Source organism: Rhea pennata, chromosome 3 (genome assembly GCF_028389875.1).
Source record: "Rhea pennata isolate bPtePen1 chromosome 3, bPtePen1.pri, whole genome shotgun sequence".
NCBI classification, from domain to species: Eukaryota; Metazoa; Chordata; class Aves; order Rheiformes; family Rheidae; genus Rhea; species Rhea pennata.
In genome coordinates, this window is record NC_084665.1 from 114448836 (window position 1) to 114470463 (window position 21628).

Genomic DNA, 21628 nt, shown 5'->3' on the forward strand with positions numbered 1-21628 from the left:
AAGATTCACCCCCTTTTCACCCTGGCACAAATATCTCTGGTCGGAGTTGCACCTTTGAGTCTCTTGTCGTCCCGACTTCGGAGGGAGGTCGGAGGACTCCCCGATCAACAGGTCAGTGCGCGCTGAAGCTCGATCCGATCCAGTCCGCTGTTGGGAATGGCAAGATGATCTGGGCAAGGCCTTCTGGCAAGTCCCATCTGGGTCGCCAAACTGTTGTCCCAAAACCTGGGTTCTGTTACCCGGTGTACAAGCAACTAATAGACACACGGCGTCAAAATATTTGTTTATTTCATTTCTGCGCAGAGATGGGTGCTAGGTGGTAAATCCACAAAGCTAGCACACCTTCTCCCCCTCTCATTCTTGACTTATACACACTTTTCAGGGAGTATTTTATACAAATCTTTCTATTGGTTACAATTTCATTACCTCAGGTAATCGCTCTGCGCTTGCGCTTTCATGTTCTTGTTAATTAGCATAGGAAGCGAAGAAGAGGCGGTAACATCATTATCATGTCATTTCCATCTCATTATTCATTTAGGGGTGTGAAATTTAATATGTCAATAAGCCTTAATGAACCTAAGGTCACTTCTGGGTTATTCTGCTGTTTTTGTCTTACCTACCCCTCGCAATCTTCAAAGCGCTGTGGTTTCATCAAGGTTATTTAGCCGGAGCTGGTTATCCTTTGCAGTACTGTTTTTCTCCCTCCCTTGTCCTTGAGTCTTGTTAACTATTTGCAAGGTTTTTCTCACAGTATTTCTCTAACAGTAGTGCACACACATGATTGTCGGATAAGAATGACTCAGAGCCGAGGGCTATCTCTAGATATCAACCTGTGTAGACGTCTCTGTAGTCTAACGAAGAAATAGCCTGTGAATGGGCTAGATGAGCAGATGGTGAGGTGGACTGGAAACTAGCTGAATGGCAGAGCTCAGAGGGTTGTGATCAGTGTTACAAAGTCTAGTTAGAGGCCTATAGCTAGTGTTGTCCCCCAGGGGTCAATACTGGGTGCAGTCCTCTTCAACTGATTCATCAATGACCTGCATCTTCAGCCTCCAAGTTTGCTGATGATACAAAACAGAGAGGAGTGGGTGATACACTAGAGGGCTGTGCTGCCATTCAGAGAGACCTGGACAGGCTGGAGAGCTGGGCAGAGAGGAACCTCCTGAGGTTCAACAAGGGTAAGTAAGTGCAGGATTCTACACCTAGGGAGGAACAACCCCATGCACCAGTACAGGCTGGGGGCTGACCTGCTGGAAAGCAGCTCTGCAGAAAAGGACCTGGGAGTGCTGGTGGACAACAAGTTGACTATGAGCCAGCAATGTGCCCTTGTGGCCAGAAAGGCCAGTGGTATCCTGGGGTGCATTAGGAAGAGCGTTGCCAGCAGGTCAGGGGAGTGATCCTGCTGCTTTACTCTGCCCTGGGGAGGCCTCATATTGAGTACTGTGTCCAATTCTGGGCTCCCCAGGACAAGAAAGCCCCCTGGAGAGAGTCCAGCACAGGGTTACTAAGATGATTAGAGGACTGGAGCATCTGCCCTATGAGGAAAGGCTGTGAGAAAGGCCTGTTTAGCCTGGAGAAGAGAAGACTGAAAGAGGGGGATCTTATCAATGTCTACAAATACCTCAAGGGAAGGTGTCAAGGGGATGGGGCCAGAATCTTTTCAATGGTGCCCACTGACAGGACGAAAGGCAGCGGGCACAAACTGAAAAAATGGGAAGTTCTGTCTGCATACGCGGAAAACCTTCTGTATTGTGAGGGCGACAGAGCCCTTGAACAGGTTGCCCAGAGAGGTTGTGGAGTCTCCATCCTTGGAAATATTCAAAAGCCGTCTGGACAAGGTCTTGGGCAATATGCTGTAGGTGCCCCTGCTTGAGCAGGGGGGGTTGGACCAGATAATCTCCAGAGGTCCTTTCTAACCTCAAGCATTCTCTGATTCTGTGAATGCTTATTTTCTTACACTCTTTTAAACAACAATTTCAGTAATTTTGTATTTGTCCTGTGAGGAAAGTATCTGATGAACACTTGACTCAATTAAGCAAGGAATTGGTAAGGGGAAGAGAGGACAGGGCAATCACTGACAACTTTCCTTTGGAAGTCAGTTACCATGTTCAGATAAATACTCCCAAGTAGTCCCACTAAGACTTTCTGCATGTGTAAAATTAAAGATAACAGAAGCAGATGTGGGTTTGCATTATTTGATGGATACTTTATATAAATGATGATTTGTATTTAACTGTGGCTGTTTACTGGCAGAGAAAGTTGCGCTATGTTGAAATAGTTTTTTTTTTTTTTTTTTTTTTAGTTACAGCATTCTGCAGTGAGTCATCTCCTCCTTTAATAACAACAGGGGATACAACAAAATCCTCTCAGCAAGTCCTAAGCAGCAGTGCTGAAGAAAGTACAAATAACTCTGAAAGACCGAAGCAGAAAGTAGATAAGGGGGCACAAACAATGATCAGCAAACACTTGCCACCTGTATCTGAACAACTGGATACAAAACAAAATATAAAAAATGCCCAAATTACCATCACCTCTTCATCCTCTTCACCTTTCTCCTCCTCTTCTTCCTGCACTGCATCTACTCATAACTCCTTCATCCTACAGACCTCTCAATGCTCCATGACCAAAGCATCAAAACAGCCTCCCATAGTTTTCTTGCCCAAGCTGGTGTATGACATTATTACCTCTACTGACAGCAGTGGACTTCCAAAGTCATCCTCCCTCTTGCCTTATCATTCTGTGATGTGGGCAAGCTCTTTCCGTCCTCTTATGAGTAAAACGATGACCTGCACAGAGCAGTCTCTATACTACCGCCAGTGGACAGTTCCCAAACCAATCCATATGGACTACAATAACAGAAATGAGGGCAGGATGGACACCTTTCACCCTAGGAGGCTGCTGCTGAGTGGGCCACCACAGGTGTGTAATAAGAACAAGGTACTATCATTAATTTATTTTGTTTGATTTTATGATCATCTCAGAAAGATTAGATTAATGATATTCAGACTTACTTGAAGTTTTTTTATTGGTGGAGAATAAATTGCATATATTTTATTTCCTAATTCTAATAAATAATCTTCCTTTCTTTACAGTTACTATGAGTTCAAGGGCAATGTGGTTGTAGCAATGTTCTTCCTCTACCGGTCTCTTTATGTTAGATTAATGTTTTAAAAGATAGTAGGCTCAAGAAATAATTTCATGTACCATTTCAATTTATTAAAGGAGAATAAGCATTTACATTTTAAATAAGGAATGAAGATCTACAAAACCAACTTTTTTATGATTAATATGAAGACAGGAGTTTGAAATTAAGGCATTTTGTCTATTTTCTCCGTGTGGCAGACAGAAGTTATTGTAAATAACATATACAAGAGGTCTAATCTGCATTTGCAGAGCCATATGCACAAGACGAGGAGCTGATTGAAGAGTTTATAAATTACCTTGAAATGACAGACAGAAATGGATATATAGCAATTATGTCTGAGAGAAGTGTCTCCTAGTTCAATGCATATTACATGCTAAAAGTCTGATGGTTTGCTGAAGTTCTTGCTGAAGCATCAAGCATCAAGAAGTGAGCTAGGCAGAGGAGAGACACCATGGCTATAGAGAGTATATACATGGCATATGAAACTCACAAGTCAGAGGGGACAATTCCAAACCCAGACAAAGACCCATGTTTCCAGTTATTGTAACATCAACCCAAAGAATTCATCTAAACATGGTCACTATTTAAGTTGCCATGTGATCCCCTTTTCTATGCCCATCCATTGCAAAAGGAAACTACATTTTGTTATTAAATGTTTTTATTCCAAAATAAATTTGGAGTGCCAAATCATGCACTGCACCAGTGATGAAAATAGAAATGAGACTAGTAAATCTTTGCAAGCCCCACATTCCTCAGTGTTCAAATGCAATCCACAAGACTGAGATTTTGCTCTCTTCTAGGATTTTCTTTTCCAAGTCTAATTGCATCAGACTTCTTTCTTCCAGCTTCAGGTAGATGGAATACTTTCATATCATGAACTATTTAAGAATGTCTGGACCCCATGTGCCAGATCTACTAAGGCACTGGGTACTACCACATATTTGAGGAACCTTTTTCTGGGAAGAAGTAGAGCTGACTGTAGTAAGAGTACCTCTCATGTACATTTTGTTTCAGGAATTGTAAGAATTACACATAATTCCAGGTTCCATCACTCTTTTAATTTGTTTGCAGAACATCACTCTTTTAATTTGTTTGCAGAAGCATTTGCTTGCAGAGCAAAGGGAGGATGTTAAGAAAATTACTTTGCTCAGAGTCCTTTCTTACCAGTCACTGACATTATTAATATAATACTAGGGTTATGCCCAGAGTCTCTGATTAGAATCAACACTACATTGCGCTAAGCCTTTCTAAAGATATGCAAAGTTACAGTCCAATCATGTATCCACTTTAAAGTTTCTTTGTAGGTCCTCTATTTTGTTGCAGTTGGGAGATGGAGCATGGGCAAATACAGTTTTTTTTTTTTTTTTTTTTTTTTTTTTACTTCAAAATTGTGCATATCCTGCTTGCACAATCTCTTTGCTTCTGCCTAACAATGTCTAAACAAACTGACTGAAAAGGTGAGCGATAACAGTAAGGACGAGGACATTCTGCAGAGATGTGGAAGCTCTGATTATTGACATCTGCTCAGTATTTTCAAAAAGTGAAGATGCTCTCTGCAGTTCCATTTTGTCTAGAGATGTTACACATAGAAAACTATTATAAAAGGTAAAGATGTGCTTACTTATTTTGGCATGCTACAAAATCAGTTTTTCAATTTTTTCCTTTCTGGAGTAAAATTTTTTTAGTAAATGAGAAGTACTTTTTCTTTTTCAAAATGTTGTTCTCAAAATGAACTGAGAAAGATGTTCTAAATGAGCTGGAAATAAGATATTCCTTTTCAGCTTGTCTTGAGAGACAGTGTGGAAATTATATTCTTATAGAACAAAGTGTGATCAAGTTTGCCTAAAATGTGAGAAGGTACAACATTTTTGTTTAGCTTACCAATAAATGGATCCAGTTGGCTGTTTAAGCCAACTTTAGGACTTTGCTCCAAAGTCAGTAAAAAGATTCTTGTCAGTCTTAATAGGCTTTACATCAGGCCCTACACCGGGAGTTAAGAACATCTCATCTGTAGGCAGACTGTGGCCCACGCTATAATTTCCTCTTTCCATAGTCACTTTTTTTCCATTATTCCTGGATAGCATGGAGTGTGCTAACACATGATCTACCATGTATATCTGAAACGTTTATCTGACTCTGAACAGGGAAAATGGTCTCTTTACTACCTTCGGTAAGCAACTTTCAAATGCAATCATCTAATATAAGAATGACAGGTACTGAACTTTGACAAAAACAAATGTTTACCTACTCTTGCTTCAGCTTCAAAACCTCCCTTTCAAAGCACAGAACTGCTGAGTCTTAAAATATTTCATTTACACTTAGGAATATACAAATATAGGAATATACATGCAGTGAATATTAATATTAATGTACAGCTTTGATATATATTGCAATAAAGTTATATTACATTAGTCACTGCAGTTTCCAATTTCCAAATATATGAAAAAGTAACAAGTTGAGAAAAGAAAGCTTATTTTTTTATTTTCTAATTTATGTATTTACAGATAGGAAAAACAGGTGCTTATCTGCAGTTCCTCAGTATTTTGTCCAGAATGCTGATTAGACTGACAGAAGTGGATGTTTATGATGAGGAAGAGATCAACATTAGTAAGTTCTTGATATAAAAATATTTGCTTCTGGAGACTGTAGAAAAATTGTTATGTTAATTTGAACAATAACTTGCTTATACATTCTGCACTTTTCACCTTTGATTGCAATTAATTTACTTTATTGAAATATTTTTAGAAAAGTTTAGTGTCATCTGTAACTGACACTAAAGATTATTTTATTATTTTACTCATCATTTAGAGTTTAGTCTTCCTCTCAGTCAAAAAAAACACATACCTCTTTTTACTGGAAAGTCATCATCAGCATTTATGTATATTGTGTTATTCAGCCATTATTTTTGAGTTTAGAATTAGAATAAATTTTTGTGGTGATCTTAATAAAAAAAAAAAAACAAAACAGTGAAATTCTGACTGATTTAGACCATGAGGAGCAATGTCATCGTACAATCTAAGTGCACAAGATCACAAACAGGAAAACTGTTCCTGCTCTCTAATAGCTAGTTTTAATCTAAACTTCTTTTATTTATAGTATATTTCTCACTTCACTTTTTTTCCAGATGTATTGCTGAGGCTCAGCCTGAGTAATTAAGGACTGATTTACATTTTGAAAAAAAAATCCAGAGCAATATTTTATGGGATTTATGTAATTCAGCACTAAAATGCTGGGTCATGGTTCTGGGCTACCTGCTCCTGGTGGACCTACTTGACAAGGGCAGTGGACCAGATGATCTCCAGGACTGTTGAGAGACTCAGGTGGATGCTACCTACATGCCATTTGGCTTGGTCATCTGCTGGCTAGAAGCCATTTAGCCATTAGAATTATAGAAGAAAAAATTATGCAAAGCAATAGGTATTGCAAAACTATCTGCAGTGTGGACAGATTTTAAAATTGTAATTCCATGCATTTTTGTTTTTCAATAATATCATAGACATAAAAGAAGAATCTGATCAATACTACCATCAACCTGGAGACGTGTGGCCAGATCTGGAAACATTTAAGAAGATCCCTTTTGACTATACTATCCATGATCCAAAATACGAAGATGCAAGTCTGATTTGTACAAAGCTTCAGACTATAAACAGTGAAGGTTAGAATTTGAAATATCTGGAGTTATACACATATACGTATTTATTTGTTTTTAATGCGAGAATTCCATTGACTTGAAGGATCAGAGTGCAGCTATCAGAATTACATTTGATTAAGGCATATTAAGAAAAGATTTGAAGTTGGTTCGATGAAACCTCAGAGTATGAGCCTTACAATTGTTTTATGGACTACTAAATAATTTGTTTTTCATTAAAAAGCTGTGATCTAACAAAAAGATGTGTGTATTTGAATGTTTTTATGTAGTGGCATTGTCCTGTTTTGTAGCAATGAAATGACTTATGTGGGTAAAGTTAATTTTGTACAAAAAAAGTGTTTTTAGATTTGGGTTATAAGGGTAAGGTTCATCTGCACAGATTTAGATTTTAGCATTATCAAGGTGTGATTCAGGCCTCTTGACTCCCTTAACAGTTCTTAATGAGAAATAAGCACTTCTAAATTATGTTTTTCTCTTTTTAAAGTAGACACTTAAAATAGTTCAGGTGAATTGTGGATTAGATGTTTCTGTTTCTTTCTGTGGGGTAGAAAAGGCATCAAGCTTACAGGCAGGCTGATAAGTGAAAATGTCTACAGTGAAATAGACCTCTGAATATGTTCCCATATATAAGTCAGCTGGACATATGCAAGCCCTTGTGACTGAACAGGATGTATCCAAGTGTGTTGAGGGAGCTGGCCAACATCGTTTTGAGGCTGCTGTCCTTAAAATGTGATGGCTGTTGGGGGAGGTTCCTGCCGCTTTCCAAGAGGAGAAGAAGGAGGATCCATGAGGTTACAGCCTAGTCAGCCTGCCTCAGTTCTCAGAACAATTATGGGAAATACCCTCCTGTAAAACCTGTCTAGGCACATGAAGGACAAGAAAGTGATTGGAAACAGCTAGCTTGGATCTATTACAGGCAACTGGATTGTTTTTATGATGAGTTGACTGGCAATGTGGACAAAGGAAGAACAGTGGTTTTACCTTGACTTCTTCAAGGTTTTTGACCTAGTCTTTTATAATGACCTCATAGCTTAAAATGGAGGCACATGGTTTGACAGGCAGATTATAAGTGGGTGGGAAATCAGCTGGACCCCTGAACTCGAAGTGTGATAATGAGTTGTACGAGATCCAACTGACAGCCTTTTAATCATGGCACTCCTCATGGGTTGATAGTGGAGTAAATGCTGTTTAAGACTCTCATTAACAGTCTGATCAAAGGGACAGAGTGTAACCTCGGCAAGTTCACAGGTGATACCAAATAGAGGGAATAGTCAATTCACTGGAAGGTAGCACTGCCATTCAGAGCCTTGACAGGCTGGAGAAATGGGCTGATAGGTTCCTCATGAAGAAGTTCAACAAAGGCAAAAGCAAAGTCTGCACTTGGGATAGAACAACCTTTTGCAGCAGTGCAGGCTGGGGCCAACCATTTAGAAAGCAGCTTTGAGGAAGATGGCCTGCTGATCTTGGTGGACAACAATTTGAATATGACTCTTCAGTTCTCCTTTGAGCTGATGGCTTACTAGACTGAGTAAAAGTGTAGCCAGCAGCTGAAGGGAAGTGGTTATTCTTCTATACTTAGCAGCCACAAGAGCACATCTGGAGTACTGTGTCAAGTTTGGGTTTTTCCAGTACAAAACATTGACATATGGGAGTGAGTCCAGTGGATAGCCACCAAGATGGATAGAGGCCTGAAGCACATGATGTATAGAGAAAAGCAGAGAGAATTAAGTTTGTTCAGCCTGGAAAAGTCTAGGGAGGGAAACATCTGATTGCTGTCTTTAACTTCCTCATGGAAGACTGTAGAGACAAATTATTAAAGGTGCACAGTGTAACCACAAGAGGCAAAAGACACAGGCTGAAAAATTGGAAATTACAATTAGATAGTAGGAAGATATTTCCAGAATAAAAGTGGTCAGACCCTGGAGCAGGTCATTCAGAGAGGCTGTGGAAACTTCATCCTTGATGATTTTTGAAACTTGACAGGACAAGGCCATGAAAAACCTGATCTAATGCTGAAGTTGGCCTTGCTTTTTAGTGCAGCATTGACTAGATGACATACAAAAGTCCTTTCCAACCGAAATTAGATTCCCATTCAAAGGCTACATGGCGCCTGTGAGAACGGGTTAGCAGCCTCAGTTCACTTCTGCATAGGTGGGTGTCCTTATCAGAGATATTGTCATTAAATCTCATCTTTTTTCAGTCTCCTGCAAAGGAGAGAGAGACTTTTTTTTTTTTTTTTCTTTTTTTTAATGTGGATTTCTGCTAAATCGCAGCAACACTAAACTTGCCAAGCTCCTTTCACATAATCTATGGTGATGTCCTTTACAGGATAACAAATGTGTATCATGGCAAGCTTCGTCTGGAGACTTTTTTATGTTTTATTGCCTTTGCAAACATTCAGCCAGTAATAGCAGCAGCAACAGTGACAGTTACACTAATCTGGCTTTGCTTATACCTCACCTTTATCTAAAATCCATACAGAATTATCATAACTGTGAACTTACAGATGTTTTTCTGAACTCTCCTTTGCTGTACAAAGCGATTTATAAAACATACTATGCTCAGAATGAATTCATAGTTTGTTTTGCATGTATTTAATTATGCCACCATTACTAGAAGTTTATTACAGTGGCAGAAATGGTTCCTCATAAGGGAATAAATTCTGCTCTTGAATATATGTTACATTTATGTTGCTTGTTTTTTAATAGACAGATCAATGAGCAGGAGACAGGAGGATATGTATACACAACGTCAAACAACTAGGATGAGATTATCCAAGTATGCAGCATATAACACCTACCATCATTGTGAACAATGTCATCAGTATATGGGTTTCAATCCCAGGTACCAGGTAAAGTCTTCCAAATTACTCCTTTTCATGTCAGAAACCCAAGCACACACCACCCAAGCCCAGTTTTTGTACACTCACACTGTCTATACTGGTTTACAAGTTGTATGTGTGTAATCTATACTTCCACAAAGAGTTGATTTACAAATTTTATACTTTTTGAGGTTTGTCTCCCTTTATTAGACTGTAGATGTGAGGATTTGAGAGAACTGTTCCTTGCCTCACTTACACTAACTTATTCAGTGCTGTAATCATCATTCTACATGTATACTACCAGTGAAAACTGATTTCTCAATAAACTTTTCTCACTGGGACTTTTTAACATTTTGATCTGAGTAATAGCAAGAGTTGCTAATTCTGATAATGGAGCAGTGCAGCATAAGAATTCTATATATAGTGTATGGATTGGTATTACTCAGAGTAATCCTGCACTTTCCTGCCTTAATAGGAATGTGAGGAAGATGCATTAGTAAGGCAAATACTGTAGCCTTTATGTATGAAATAGTATTTCTAAGCAGAGTGGTCTACAAGTCTGTGTACCATCAGCAAGAAAAAAGACAAAAGACAAAACTATACTAATTGTTTCAAAAGAGAAAACAACATTTTTTTTCTTTAATATGTTCTTTAATATGAGGCCTAGGGAGATTCACTTAACACTTAGTGAATTGTGAGGTAAAATATACTGCAAACAGTGAGTAATTGTTCGTTTTAGTAATGTTATTAATGAGTCTGAACTATGCGGAGAACTTGCAGGAAATAAATTTGACTATAACCACTGGAATTACCTTCTTTTTTTCTGTCTTCAGCTTTATGAGTCCACTCTGCATGCATTTGCCTTTTCCTATTCTATGCTGGGAGAGGAGATTCAGCTGCATTTTATCATTCCAAAGTCAAAGGAACATCATTTTGTCTTTAGCCAACCAGGAAGACAGTTGGAAAGCATGAGGTTACCACTAGTCACAGATAAGGTAGATGGATAATTATGTTTTCTGTCATACATGGAAGAGAAACAAGACCACTTTTAAAGCTTATTAAAAAGTTTACACTTCTGATCTTGCTGTCAGGAGATTATGAGGCACTAAGCCTGCATTTTCTCACAGAAAGGGAGACATGAAGCAAAACCATCAAGCCACCAATAAAATGTTTGTTTTGCTCATTATCCAAAATGAACAGTTTATTTATTCTTATCTGGGGTAAAAGTTCTTTAGATATGAGTTTAAGATACTAAAGTGAGAATGATTCAGCAATGAGCCTCAGAGATGTGGTTGTGCTCATCAGATAGTTTACTAAGAGGAAGCAATTTTTCACTGTAGAGGGAGGTGCCAGAATATCTATCTTATTCTTCAGAAATGCTCAAATGTTTTCCTATAAAAATAAGGCTTTCACAGAAACTTTTCTGTGGATTTAAGACTGTCTGAAGAATCACATGGCCCTTGTAGAAAACAGTTTGTAAGATCACCCATCTAAGCAGGCTATGCAATCTCTGATGTTGGCCTTACTTATAAGAGGCACAACCAAGTTGTGCCTGGTTCAGGTTACACTGTTTGAATTATTGGAGAAATTGATGGAAAAATAGTAAGCGGCAGCAATTCTATCTTGGAGAAAATAAGCTTACAAAAAGCAATTACTGCTGATACAACCCTCCAGTTTTATGTCCAGCTCAAGTTTGAAATGGGAGAGCCCAGGCAGCAACACAGCTGCATCTGCGCCATGTGAGGAAGGAACCTCCTGCTCATCCTCCCCCAATAAACTTGTGCTTGACTACATAGTTGGAGCTATGCCTCAGGTCCTTATGGATTCTTTTCCTGCTTCTGTCACTCTCCTGCTATGAGGCTTTGCCAAATCAATTTATTCTTCCTTTGCTTTGTTGTTTTTAAAAGAATAAATGTTTATCTACTATAAAAGGGTGCTTGCAAGTTTGAAAGGTGCTATGAGATATAAACCTAGATTATAAAGCTCTTATAAAACATTTTTCTCCATGCACTCTAAATTACCCTTCATAGGACTCCACTGCCATCAAAACCACCATGTTTTTCTTTGGCAGTTTTAAATCTGCTTAACTGCAAGGGCTTTAGAGAAATTCCGTAGAGCAGTACATCTCCATCCTGGATCCTTAACGGCCTTAGTAGAAACCAGGCTGACAGCAGTTGCCCAGATTGGAACAATCCTGAACTTGTGTAGAAACAGGGTTCTGAGGAGCAACTAGGAGGCACCTAATGAGTTTAAAGGCATTCAGAGTATGATCTTACTTCATATAGACCTAAATCCTTTACAAGATCTATCCTTGAGGTGCATGTGTACTTGGCAGGTCAGCGTTAGCTGTCCTATCCAGTCCACTGCATTCTTATCAGTCAATTAAATTTAGTGTCAGAACTTGCTTTTTTCCAACTCTTATAAAAATTACTTTTTTTGCTATTAAGCTGATTTAAAATGATTAAGTTTCTCCAGTGTCAGGGAATCTGATTTCTACTAAGGTACTTTGTCTGTTTTGTTTAAACATCATCTAGTTTAATATGAAAACTCATATTTTTGTTTCTTTATTTACAGAGTGAAGATTACATAAAAAGTCCTACTTTTACTCCCACTACTGGGCGTCATGAACATGGACTTTTCAATTTATATCATGCAATGGATGGGGCCAGTCATTTGCATGTTTTAGTTGTCAAGGAATATGAAATGGCCATATATAAGAAGTACTGGCCTAACCATATCATGCTTGTTCTTCCAAGCATTTTCAACAGTGCAGGAGTAGGTAAGTTTAACAAAATCTTACAGGTCTTTACAAATGCAGATGCACAACTTGGGCCTTTGAGGTATTATTCATCAGTGAAATGTAAATGTACACTTCGTAGCTAGCATACATGATCTGGTGATTCGGACTAGCTTTGAAAACTCAGTGAGCCACAGTCTAAGATGCAATTACTTAGTCCAGAAACAGTCATCAAAAATGAACTACAAGAATTACACCCTAGAAATACTTACTCTCCTCTATTGACTCTAAAGGAAATGGAGGGTGATTAACTCAGAGTTACCTACTCTATTTCCTTGTGGAAATAGATATGTTGTATTTTCAGAATATCTATACTTCAGAAACTGAACTTTTTTCTTTTTAACAAAGATGAGATAATGACTGTGCTGTGAACCTTAAATATGCCATAATACCTAAAAATCACATCATAGCCATGCAGTTATTGGTGCTTAGTACTACAGACCATTAATCACCACAATAATGGAAGGACTCTTTCTTCCAGACACAGTGTGTACATATGGGTCTTCCATAGGTCCTGTGCCATAGCTCCTAACGCTATGTGGATATCTCAAGTTCCTCAAATGGCAGTAGGCACTTCTGTTGAGCCAGCTGAGTTATGCTCATGCCTTTTGCTAGGGAAGGGTCCTAGAGCATCTCATTAAAATGGAGCATCTGCAGTTGTGAGGCCAGAAGCTCACTAATGCAGTCTCAAATGTGTGTGAGAGTGAACAGAGATGGGAAGAGATTAATTGGTATAGGCAGTGATGTACTGATTATTGGCATCTCTTGCATAGTTTCTGGTAATATGATTTCTGTGAAATATTCAGCACCCTGCGTTCACTGATGGAACAATTTGTAGCTAGCAGTAGTGCCAAACATTCAGTGTAGACGATCAGGGGAAATTGATCCCATGGTATTTGATTGATCAATCAACGTCTATAGATGTTTGCATTGAGAGATGCCAGTAAGGGCAAATATTTGTCAATAAAAAAAAAAAAAAAAAAACAGTTACTAAACTCTTAAGACACTAATAAATCTTTACCACAGAAGTCAAGCTTCATTTTGCATGTTTCCCGGTGGAGTCCTCTAAGTCACTTGTTTGGCAATTGACAGAAAAAATTGGCTCTGATATTAGGTATTAATGAAATCTTCAGAGTTATGAGCTCCTGAATATTCCCTTCAAAAGGCTTTCAAGTTAGAAACAAATAATTTCTGCCTCCACTTTTCATCTTATGGTTTATGTCCTTGGTTTCAGGTGCTGCACACTTCCTGATAAAAGAGTTGTCTTATCATAACTTGGAGCTAGAACGAAATCGGCAGGAGGAGCTGGGGATTAAACCCCAGGATATCTGGCCCTTCATTGTCATTTCAGACGACTCCTGTGTTATGTGGAATGCGGTCGAAGTTGATTGTTCAGGAGATAGAAAGAGGTAAAATAGTGCAATGGAGGGACATACACTTTTTCAGCTGATTTCTTTTAAGCTTTCACTGCATATCAGTTTTAAAATGCCACATTTGAAATATTACAACTTTTACCCTGTACAAGTAGAGAATAGTGTTTGCCTAACGAGATAGTTTCCTTAGATATCTGCCTTTGCATAACATTGTGCAGTAACTGTTGTTCGTTCCTGTCCCCTTAGGATTTAAGCGCCTTACAGCCTTTGCTGTGTAGCTTGACTCTGGTTCTGTAGATAATCCCTGATATACTGGGCAAACACTAGCACTCACATGTACATTTTTAACAGGATTTTTCAAAGGAAGCTAAAAGACCTATCTGCAGATTGGGCTGCTAACTTTCTTTGGCTCTTTTGTCACTTCTAGTCTGTATGCCTCCTTTATAAGTTCCTCAAATCCTCAAACAAGTGTTGTTATTTTCATTACCTTATTACATTACTTATACTAAGTGTTTTTAGGAATTCCTGGAACAGTGCTAAGCTCAGTGATGTTGCTATGCAGGATTTATAGTAAACCTTCAAAGACAGATAAGCTCAATGAAAACTTCTAAATTTACAGAGTTTTAAGATGGATTGGGAGGATGTTATACTTTGCATTCAAGTTATGACACAAAATGAGCAATTACCCCTGTGGCATTTGGAACATTACCCAGGTAACTTTGAAAGTTTACAGCCTTGAGTGACTATCTTGAAAGATCCAGACTGAGTTTTGAATCTATCATTTCAGTCCGCACCATATGAACACTAGCTGATTTTTGATTTTGATTAGAATGAGAGGTGAGAAGTTGCAGTAAAGTAGGACAGTATTGAAGTTATCTTACTAATACAGTTGCTTTGGACTGTAGAGAACTCCTGTTCAGTTGAGTAAAATTCTGATTATTCTCTCTATATTTTAAATTTAAAATATTTCCTAATTATTGTAGTGACTATACATGGACTGAAAGGAATGTTTCTTTGAAGCAAATTCTGCAACATATTGAAGCAACTCCTAATGTCACTCACTATGCCTTAATTGGTATGAGGAAATGGGCCAGTAAAACAAACAGTGCTGAGATCAAAGAACCATTCTCCTGTTGCCACGTGCATGATTTCATCATGCTGAATGTTGATCTGACACAGAATGTTCAGTACAATCAGAACAGGTAAGTGAATCACTAGTATCTTCCTATAGAAATAATGGACCAAAAAGGTTAGGTTTACAGCAGGTCTTGTTGGCTTTTTCAGGAGATTGTTAATGTGATGCAGACAGATTTTGGTTTTTTATTGATAGTTCAAATCCTTTCCTAATCACCAGCAACTGAAAGAAGACATTGATCTCCATACTTCCAAATAAATCAGTCATATTTGAATCGTAGGGTAGATATACTCTGCAACATACCCTGAAGTCCTGGTCCACCGGCTGTCTAGGCCGATACACCAAATGGCCTTTGCATAAACACTGTACTTTCCTCCCTGCACGCTCACCTGGACTTCCTTCCAAATGAAACCAGGGTGCATGGGTGAATGGTGCATAGCCAAGCCTTGTTCTGATATGGAACTGAGATTATAGCTGGGTTTCCCCCGAGGAGCAGAACACTGGGGCGTACTGCATGTGTGCTTTTTAGCATGGACAAAACCAATCAGAAGAAAGGAATAAGCGAACTCTGTTAACATTGATGATTGTTTCTCATATTCAGCTGTCTTCGAATTCCGAATTTTTCATTTATTGTGCCACATAGGATAGTTCAGATTTTAATATTGCCACACAGTATCACTGCAGTTACCAGGACAGTACTCACCAGGTACATCATCTCACAGAAGTTCGTAGACCTGTGTGAAATAAACTGTGGTTTTGGTCCCATTTCTGAGGGACAAGCAATTACTGCAACAGAGTAAGGTAGATGTCACTAGAGGTGGGATTCAGTTATCTAAAACCAGGCAGGTAGTGGCACTTTAGACACCTTAGGATATGCAATATCCACCTGGGACTGACAGGTATGACATGAGGTCTAAAGGAGATCTAAAGGATCTAAACCTGCTCCCATCCATCTCCTTGTACAGAACTGTGCTCCCAGGCTGTCTACCTGTATTATCTTGTGAAGCAGTATGAGGGGCTAATGAAGAGAATGACAGTGTAATAAAGCAAAGTGGTATGAATACAGTCAGCAATGCTAAAATGCCAAGAACGCAAGGCCACACCATGCATTCCCTGCCCATGGGTCTAAATCATCAGTGGCTCACCATAATCCTGCAGGTGGTTTGCTGTTGAGTTTGGAAGTATTATATGACATGTCTAGCTTTAGGTGGTAAGGAGGAAAGATGCATTTAAAAAAACACAAAGAAACCAATAAGGATGAGAAATATCCATGTAAATAATACTGAGACCAAAGACAAAGTTTTCAAAACAGATAATTACATTTCAAGTATCTCATTGATGTCCATTGCTACAGTAATTGGTAAGCTCTCTAAAGTCCAAACCCTGGATCTTAACCCAATGGTTCTACAATATCATCCAATCCACTTTGTAATATCTACATTCAAAATAGAGAATTGAGTCTGAATTTACCAAAGGCCAAATACCAAGGTGTTTTAATGTAGCCAGTTTTACAAGTTTAACTTTTATTCTGTTCCATCTTATTTTTTAAAATGAATCAAGTTTAGCTCAGGCATGATTTGCCTCATTCTGCTGTGTTTATTCCTATGTCTCAGCAGTTCTGTTGTATTAAGAAATGACTCTGTCTTCAAAAAGTTTCGTCTGTGATGTAAGCTGAAATTATTTCTGTAGAGAAATATTGAAAAGATTCCTGGATATTTGTATTCTAAGAGAAAAGTGAGTAGTCAGAAACTTCTGTGCATTTGACAAATCAAATGTGGGGCCTCGTACATGTCCTTGCAAGTCAAATTTCATTGACCATATTTGGGGTAGTCAGATGACTAGCTATGTGGTGGGAACTGGTTCGGGGGCAATATATTTTGACACCTGACCATCTCTCTGTCATTTCTCTGGTGTTGGTCAAAGATCCCAAGTTTTGTACTTGTCAGTGTGTAATAAGAAACATTGCTCTGAATAGCTATGGTTTTATTCTTCCAGATTTACCTGTGATGATGTTGACTTCAACTTGCGTGTCCACAGTGCTGGCCTTCTCATCTGTCGGTTCAATCACTTCAGTGTCATGAAAAAGCAAATCGCAGTGGGAGGACAGAGATCCTTCCATGTTAAGTCTAAGGTGGGAACTGAGAATTCTGCTTCATTGTTGTTAAATTTCTGGTTGGCTCTAAAATCTGTAACACGGAGAGCTGAGGTATTATGGTGCACATCCAGTTGCCAGTAATAGGGTATGTCTGCCATGTTTTGTTTCTTTTTTTTTTCCCTGAAATCCACAATATTCTTGGTATAAAGAATCATTTAACTTTAATCTTTTTCCTGTAAAATTGTTGGAACTGTATAATTTTTTTTTAAGCTTAGTAACCATTCACTATGAGTTTTTATTTATAGCTAGTGATTTGCTCATCTTTATGCCATTTCATTTTCAGGAGAACTTTGTGTTCAAAGCAGAAACCTCAAACACTCTATAAATACCAATATAATTCCATGAACATCTGAAACTTTTTTGGTAGTAGCTATTTGGCTGAATAATTTTACTTCTTGTATAGATCTTGGATTTGTAATATAGAGACGTGTTTTGTACAAACCAAAATTCAGATAATTAGGATTTGATAGATCAGGATTGATCTGTACCACAAATATTTTTTCCTCATAGGTGTCTGACACTCCAGTTTCAATCTCACCTGCTCAGTACATTTGTGCTCCTGACAGCAAGCATACCTTCTTGGCAGCACCTGCTCAATTGCTCCTTGAAAAATACCTCCAGTATCACAGCCATCGATTCTTCCCTCTCTCATTGAAGAATTATAACCATCCAGTGCTATCTGTGGACTGTTACCTTAACTTAGGACCACAGGTACTGAATGAAATAATCTTCAAGCAGTTCGAGGAAACACATCGCCTACATTTTGGATGAATTTTCTGATGCATTCCTTCACAATAGTTATATAGCCTTCAAAAAAGTAAATATTAGATCACTATAATGTTGAAATTAATTAATTTCCAAGACTCATAAGGATATTGGTTATTTGAGGCTACAAATAAAGTACACAAAGAATGATACCGTAGTTGTCATAAATACTAATATAAACCAGGGATGGTATTAGATTCTGAATTAACAATGCATTAGAAGAACACATTTTTCTTTAAGGACTTTTTCCTTAATCTGTTATAATTTGGCCCTTTCTAGAGCAAATTTCTCCCATAAATTGTTTTACAAATACTAGCTAGTCCTTAGAAAGCACTTTAAAATACAAATGTCAGTTTGCTTTTGGCTGATAAGCTGATGAAGAGAAGTAAATACCAAGACACAGAGTCAAACTGAGAGAAGCCAAGATTAGAATTTAAGAGCTCTTGGCTTTCACTAATCCTTTCAGATCTAAACGCAGAGTCATATTTAAATTCAAATGCAGGTCGGATAGAAGTGTGACATTAAGGCGGTGGTGTTTGAGAAAGAGAATTTTTTTTTCCCTTCCCACCTAAATTGAATATTAAATGAAATTCAAACTTATTGGACTTATTGATTAACTTAACTTCTTTACTAAAATAGTTGTGCAATGGCCTTCTCATCTCTGCTGCTCCCAGAACATTTTTAACATATCTTTTAATTTCCTTTCTGTCTGAGCTCTTATAGGTCTAAATTCCCATCATGCTTAGATAAACAAACTCTATGGAGGGGGCATCATTCTCTTACTTTCTTCATCCATTACATCCTTTCAGCTCTAATCCATTCAGAACATGAAATGAGTTCAATTCAGTTCTTTAATTGTTACATGAGCTGGAATATGGTAAAACAGGATTGGAGGAATATGCATCCTGGACCACAATCTCAACTGCTGTGAGTCAGCCTTGCTCTATTGAATCATGATGACTTATGCTAGCTGGGGATCTGCCTCAACTGTGTAGTACAGTGGCACTTTGGAAACAAAGCCTTGTATGGAAGGTAGACTGCTTAATCTGAGATTTGTAAGTGCTTAAAAAAGTGCTATAAAAATTCCTTGTTCCTAGCGGGTTTGAGGAATAGCCACAGAAATAAAGTAAGTAGAGTGCAGGAAACCTCATACATTGATGCATGCTCACAGCTACTGACTTGAGTAATTCTACTCTGGTGTAAATGAAATTAGACATTTTTAAATGGTTCTTTTTAGATAAGACTGTGCAGTTACTATATTTATTCATGTGTATATAAACTCTTGTGCTAGGCATGTCACAGAGTTATAGGTGTGAGCTACTGTAGATTTCAAACCTTATCATATCTAAACCTGATAATAATAATAGTGATAGTAATGATGACTAATATATAGTTATGAACACTGCTCTCCTAATTAGTAGAGGGATATTTAGAAAGGAATACAGATCACAATAGCTGGAGCTGGAAAGCTGAATTTGAATCAGGTACAAATACCGAGAGCTTGATGTGAAGCCCCAGCTAGTACTTTTGTATAGAAACCTGAAGATGATTTTTTTTTCTCCTTTACCAACCAGATTGCAGTTTGCTATGTGAGTTCCCGACCTCACTCTCTGAACATTAGTTCCTCTGGTCTGACATTCAGTGGTCTCCTGCTGTACCTCTGTGACTCCTTCGTTGTAGCTAGCTTTTTGAAGAAGTTTCATTTTCTTAAAGGTGAGCTATAGTTTTATTATAGAGAATTGACTTAGGCTGTGGCAGCCAGCAACCCAAGGAGAAGACTTTTTTTGGTTGTTATCTGTGTATAAATAAATAAATACACACACATACACACACGCACAGAGTGTATGTATTTGTATTTGTTTTTTGTATGTTTTGTATGTTCCACACTCCTTTGATGTTGGATTATGCTGGGTCTGCACTGTTGTAAATTGCTATATAATAATGCTCCAAGTTCTGCAGGTTTCCAAGTGGTTAGGCAATGTTGGGTCATTATGCCCAGTGTATACGCCTTACTCCTTACCTTATGTTTGGAAACTAGGTATTTAGCTTTATGCATGAAGTGTTGCTCATTGTGCTCTTGCAGGTAATGTTTTCTAATTTTCAAAGAAAATGCACGATGGACAAGATTCCATCAAAATCTTTTTACTATCTCTGGGAATAAAAGGTCAATATTTATTCCCAATAACTAGTTTCTCCAGGTAGTCCTGATGTAGGGTCGGTGGTCAGCCCTGGAAACAACGAATGCATGTGCATAGCAGGAGGTCACACTGCAAGCTTCTCTCAGATCGTTCTCCCACCATCCTAGGTGTGCGCTGCTCTAAGGATTTGTTTTAGTCACAGCCATAAATGTCACCGGAATAGACACACCTTTGCAAATGCCTTATTGAAGCAGGTACATTTGTTATAAAATGCTGTTTTCTTTGTTGCAATTAATATAGTTTCATGCAGATAGGTATAGCAAAGTACAAATTAGGATTTGAACAGATTTCACCTGCTCAAGCTAGTGGAGCCACAAGAGTGCCAGGGTCTATTCTCATTCTGGAGCAATTTCCATTTTTTAGCCAGCCTATGGCTTTTCTGACAAAGCTATTAGAGTAATTGCAGATGAAAGCAGTGCTTTTGTGCTGCATTTTTTTCCCCAAGTGAGTGATCAGAGGCCATCAGTTTCATTTTGTGTAAACCAGTAGATTTTTATAATGTGTAACACAAAGTGTATTTGGGATTTGCTCTTCTGCCTTTGTAGTATACTTGACCTTCTAACCAGCATTAAACAAGCACAATGTGACTTTCTCTCTTGTTTCTTTTTATTATAGCCTGAGCTCTTTCTGTCTTGGGCATTTCCTCCTACCTTACCATCTCTCTTTCAGAGTATTGAATGATGGCAAGTTAATTATTTCACCTAATTAAGCACTTTTTTCACAAGCCAGAAAATTATGCAGGCAAGTTAAAATGTTATCAACCTGCCATTCACATGAAACAGTTACATGTTTTAGATATTGCTTATTAAAACATGATATTACTTACTTCAGCATTCTGGACTCAACCGTGTTCACGTTCATACAGATGTGGTTCTTCTTTGGTAGCACATTAGCTTACCAATCACAAAAGTGCTTAAGTTTGTGACTGGTTTTAAGGACATGTTTAGACCACTTCTGGTCAGCAAAGCACACAGAGCTCAATCAGACATCCTGGTGACCAGCTTGTGGCTTGAGTGCTTTGCTGAGTGAAGGTTTAATTCAACTATGTAATGATCAATATGGTTATAACTGCAATGGATGTAGGGCTTTATCTTGTTTTCTGTTAGGATTCATCACCACCTCCTTAGATCTACCAAACAGATTCACCCTTCCTCATTTCAAAGGGTGAGGAGTGTGTTGTTAATCTTGCTAACTAAATAAATACTAGATACTTAAGGTTAGGCAAGAAGACCTTGGTAAAAAAGAGTTGAATGTAGCTCTCCTAAGTCACGTGTGAGTGTCTTAATTTTATCTCCAGCGTTGCTCTAACTCCTGTTTTTATCTGGTGGAAGTTCTACATGCTAAGAACTGGGGGGGATCTTGTTGGTTTGGAGAACAAAGGTGATATTCACACATTTTTTTTTCTGTTTTTTTACTGTTTGCTTAGGTGCCACCCTGTGTGTTATTTGTCAAGATCGCAATTCTCTTCGCCAGACTGTTGTCCGGCTAGAGCTGGAAGATGAATGGCAATTCCGACTGAGGGATGAATTTCAGACTGCCAATGCCAAAGAGGACAGACCACTTTTCTTCCTGACTGGACGACATATTTAA

General features: G+C 38.2%; 1 protein-coding gene across 2 annotated transcripts in view; it reads left to right on the forward strand.

Moving 5' to 3' along the window:
- The window catches only part of GREB1 (growth regulating estrogen receptor binding 1), a 61044-nt gene extending 39416 nt beyond the window's left edge, over positions 1-21628 (forward strand). Inside the window, exons 21-32 of one of the 2 annotated variants that reach the window (XM_062571161.1) lie at positions 2303-2919; positions 5650-5752; positions 6642-6800; positions 9503-9645; positions 10449-10610; positions 12190-12394; positions 13647-13821; positions 14769-14987; positions 16916-17051; positions 17586-17786; positions 19415-19553; positions 21465-21628. In XM_062571161.1, the coding sequence (XP_062427145.1) occupies positions 2303-2919; positions 5650-5752; positions 6642-6800; positions 9503-9645; positions 10449-10610; positions 12190-12394; positions 13647-13821; positions 14769-14987; positions 16916-17051; positions 17586-17786; positions 19415-19553; positions 21465-21628 (2423 nt within the window). The remainder of the gene's footprint in view (positions 1-2302; positions 2920-5649; positions 5753-6641; positions 6801-9502; positions 9646-10448; positions 10611-12189; positions 12395-13646; positions 13822-14768; positions 14988-16915; positions 17052-17585; positions 17787-19414; positions 19554-21464) is intronic. The other variant, XM_062571162.1, reaches the window with a different exon arrangement.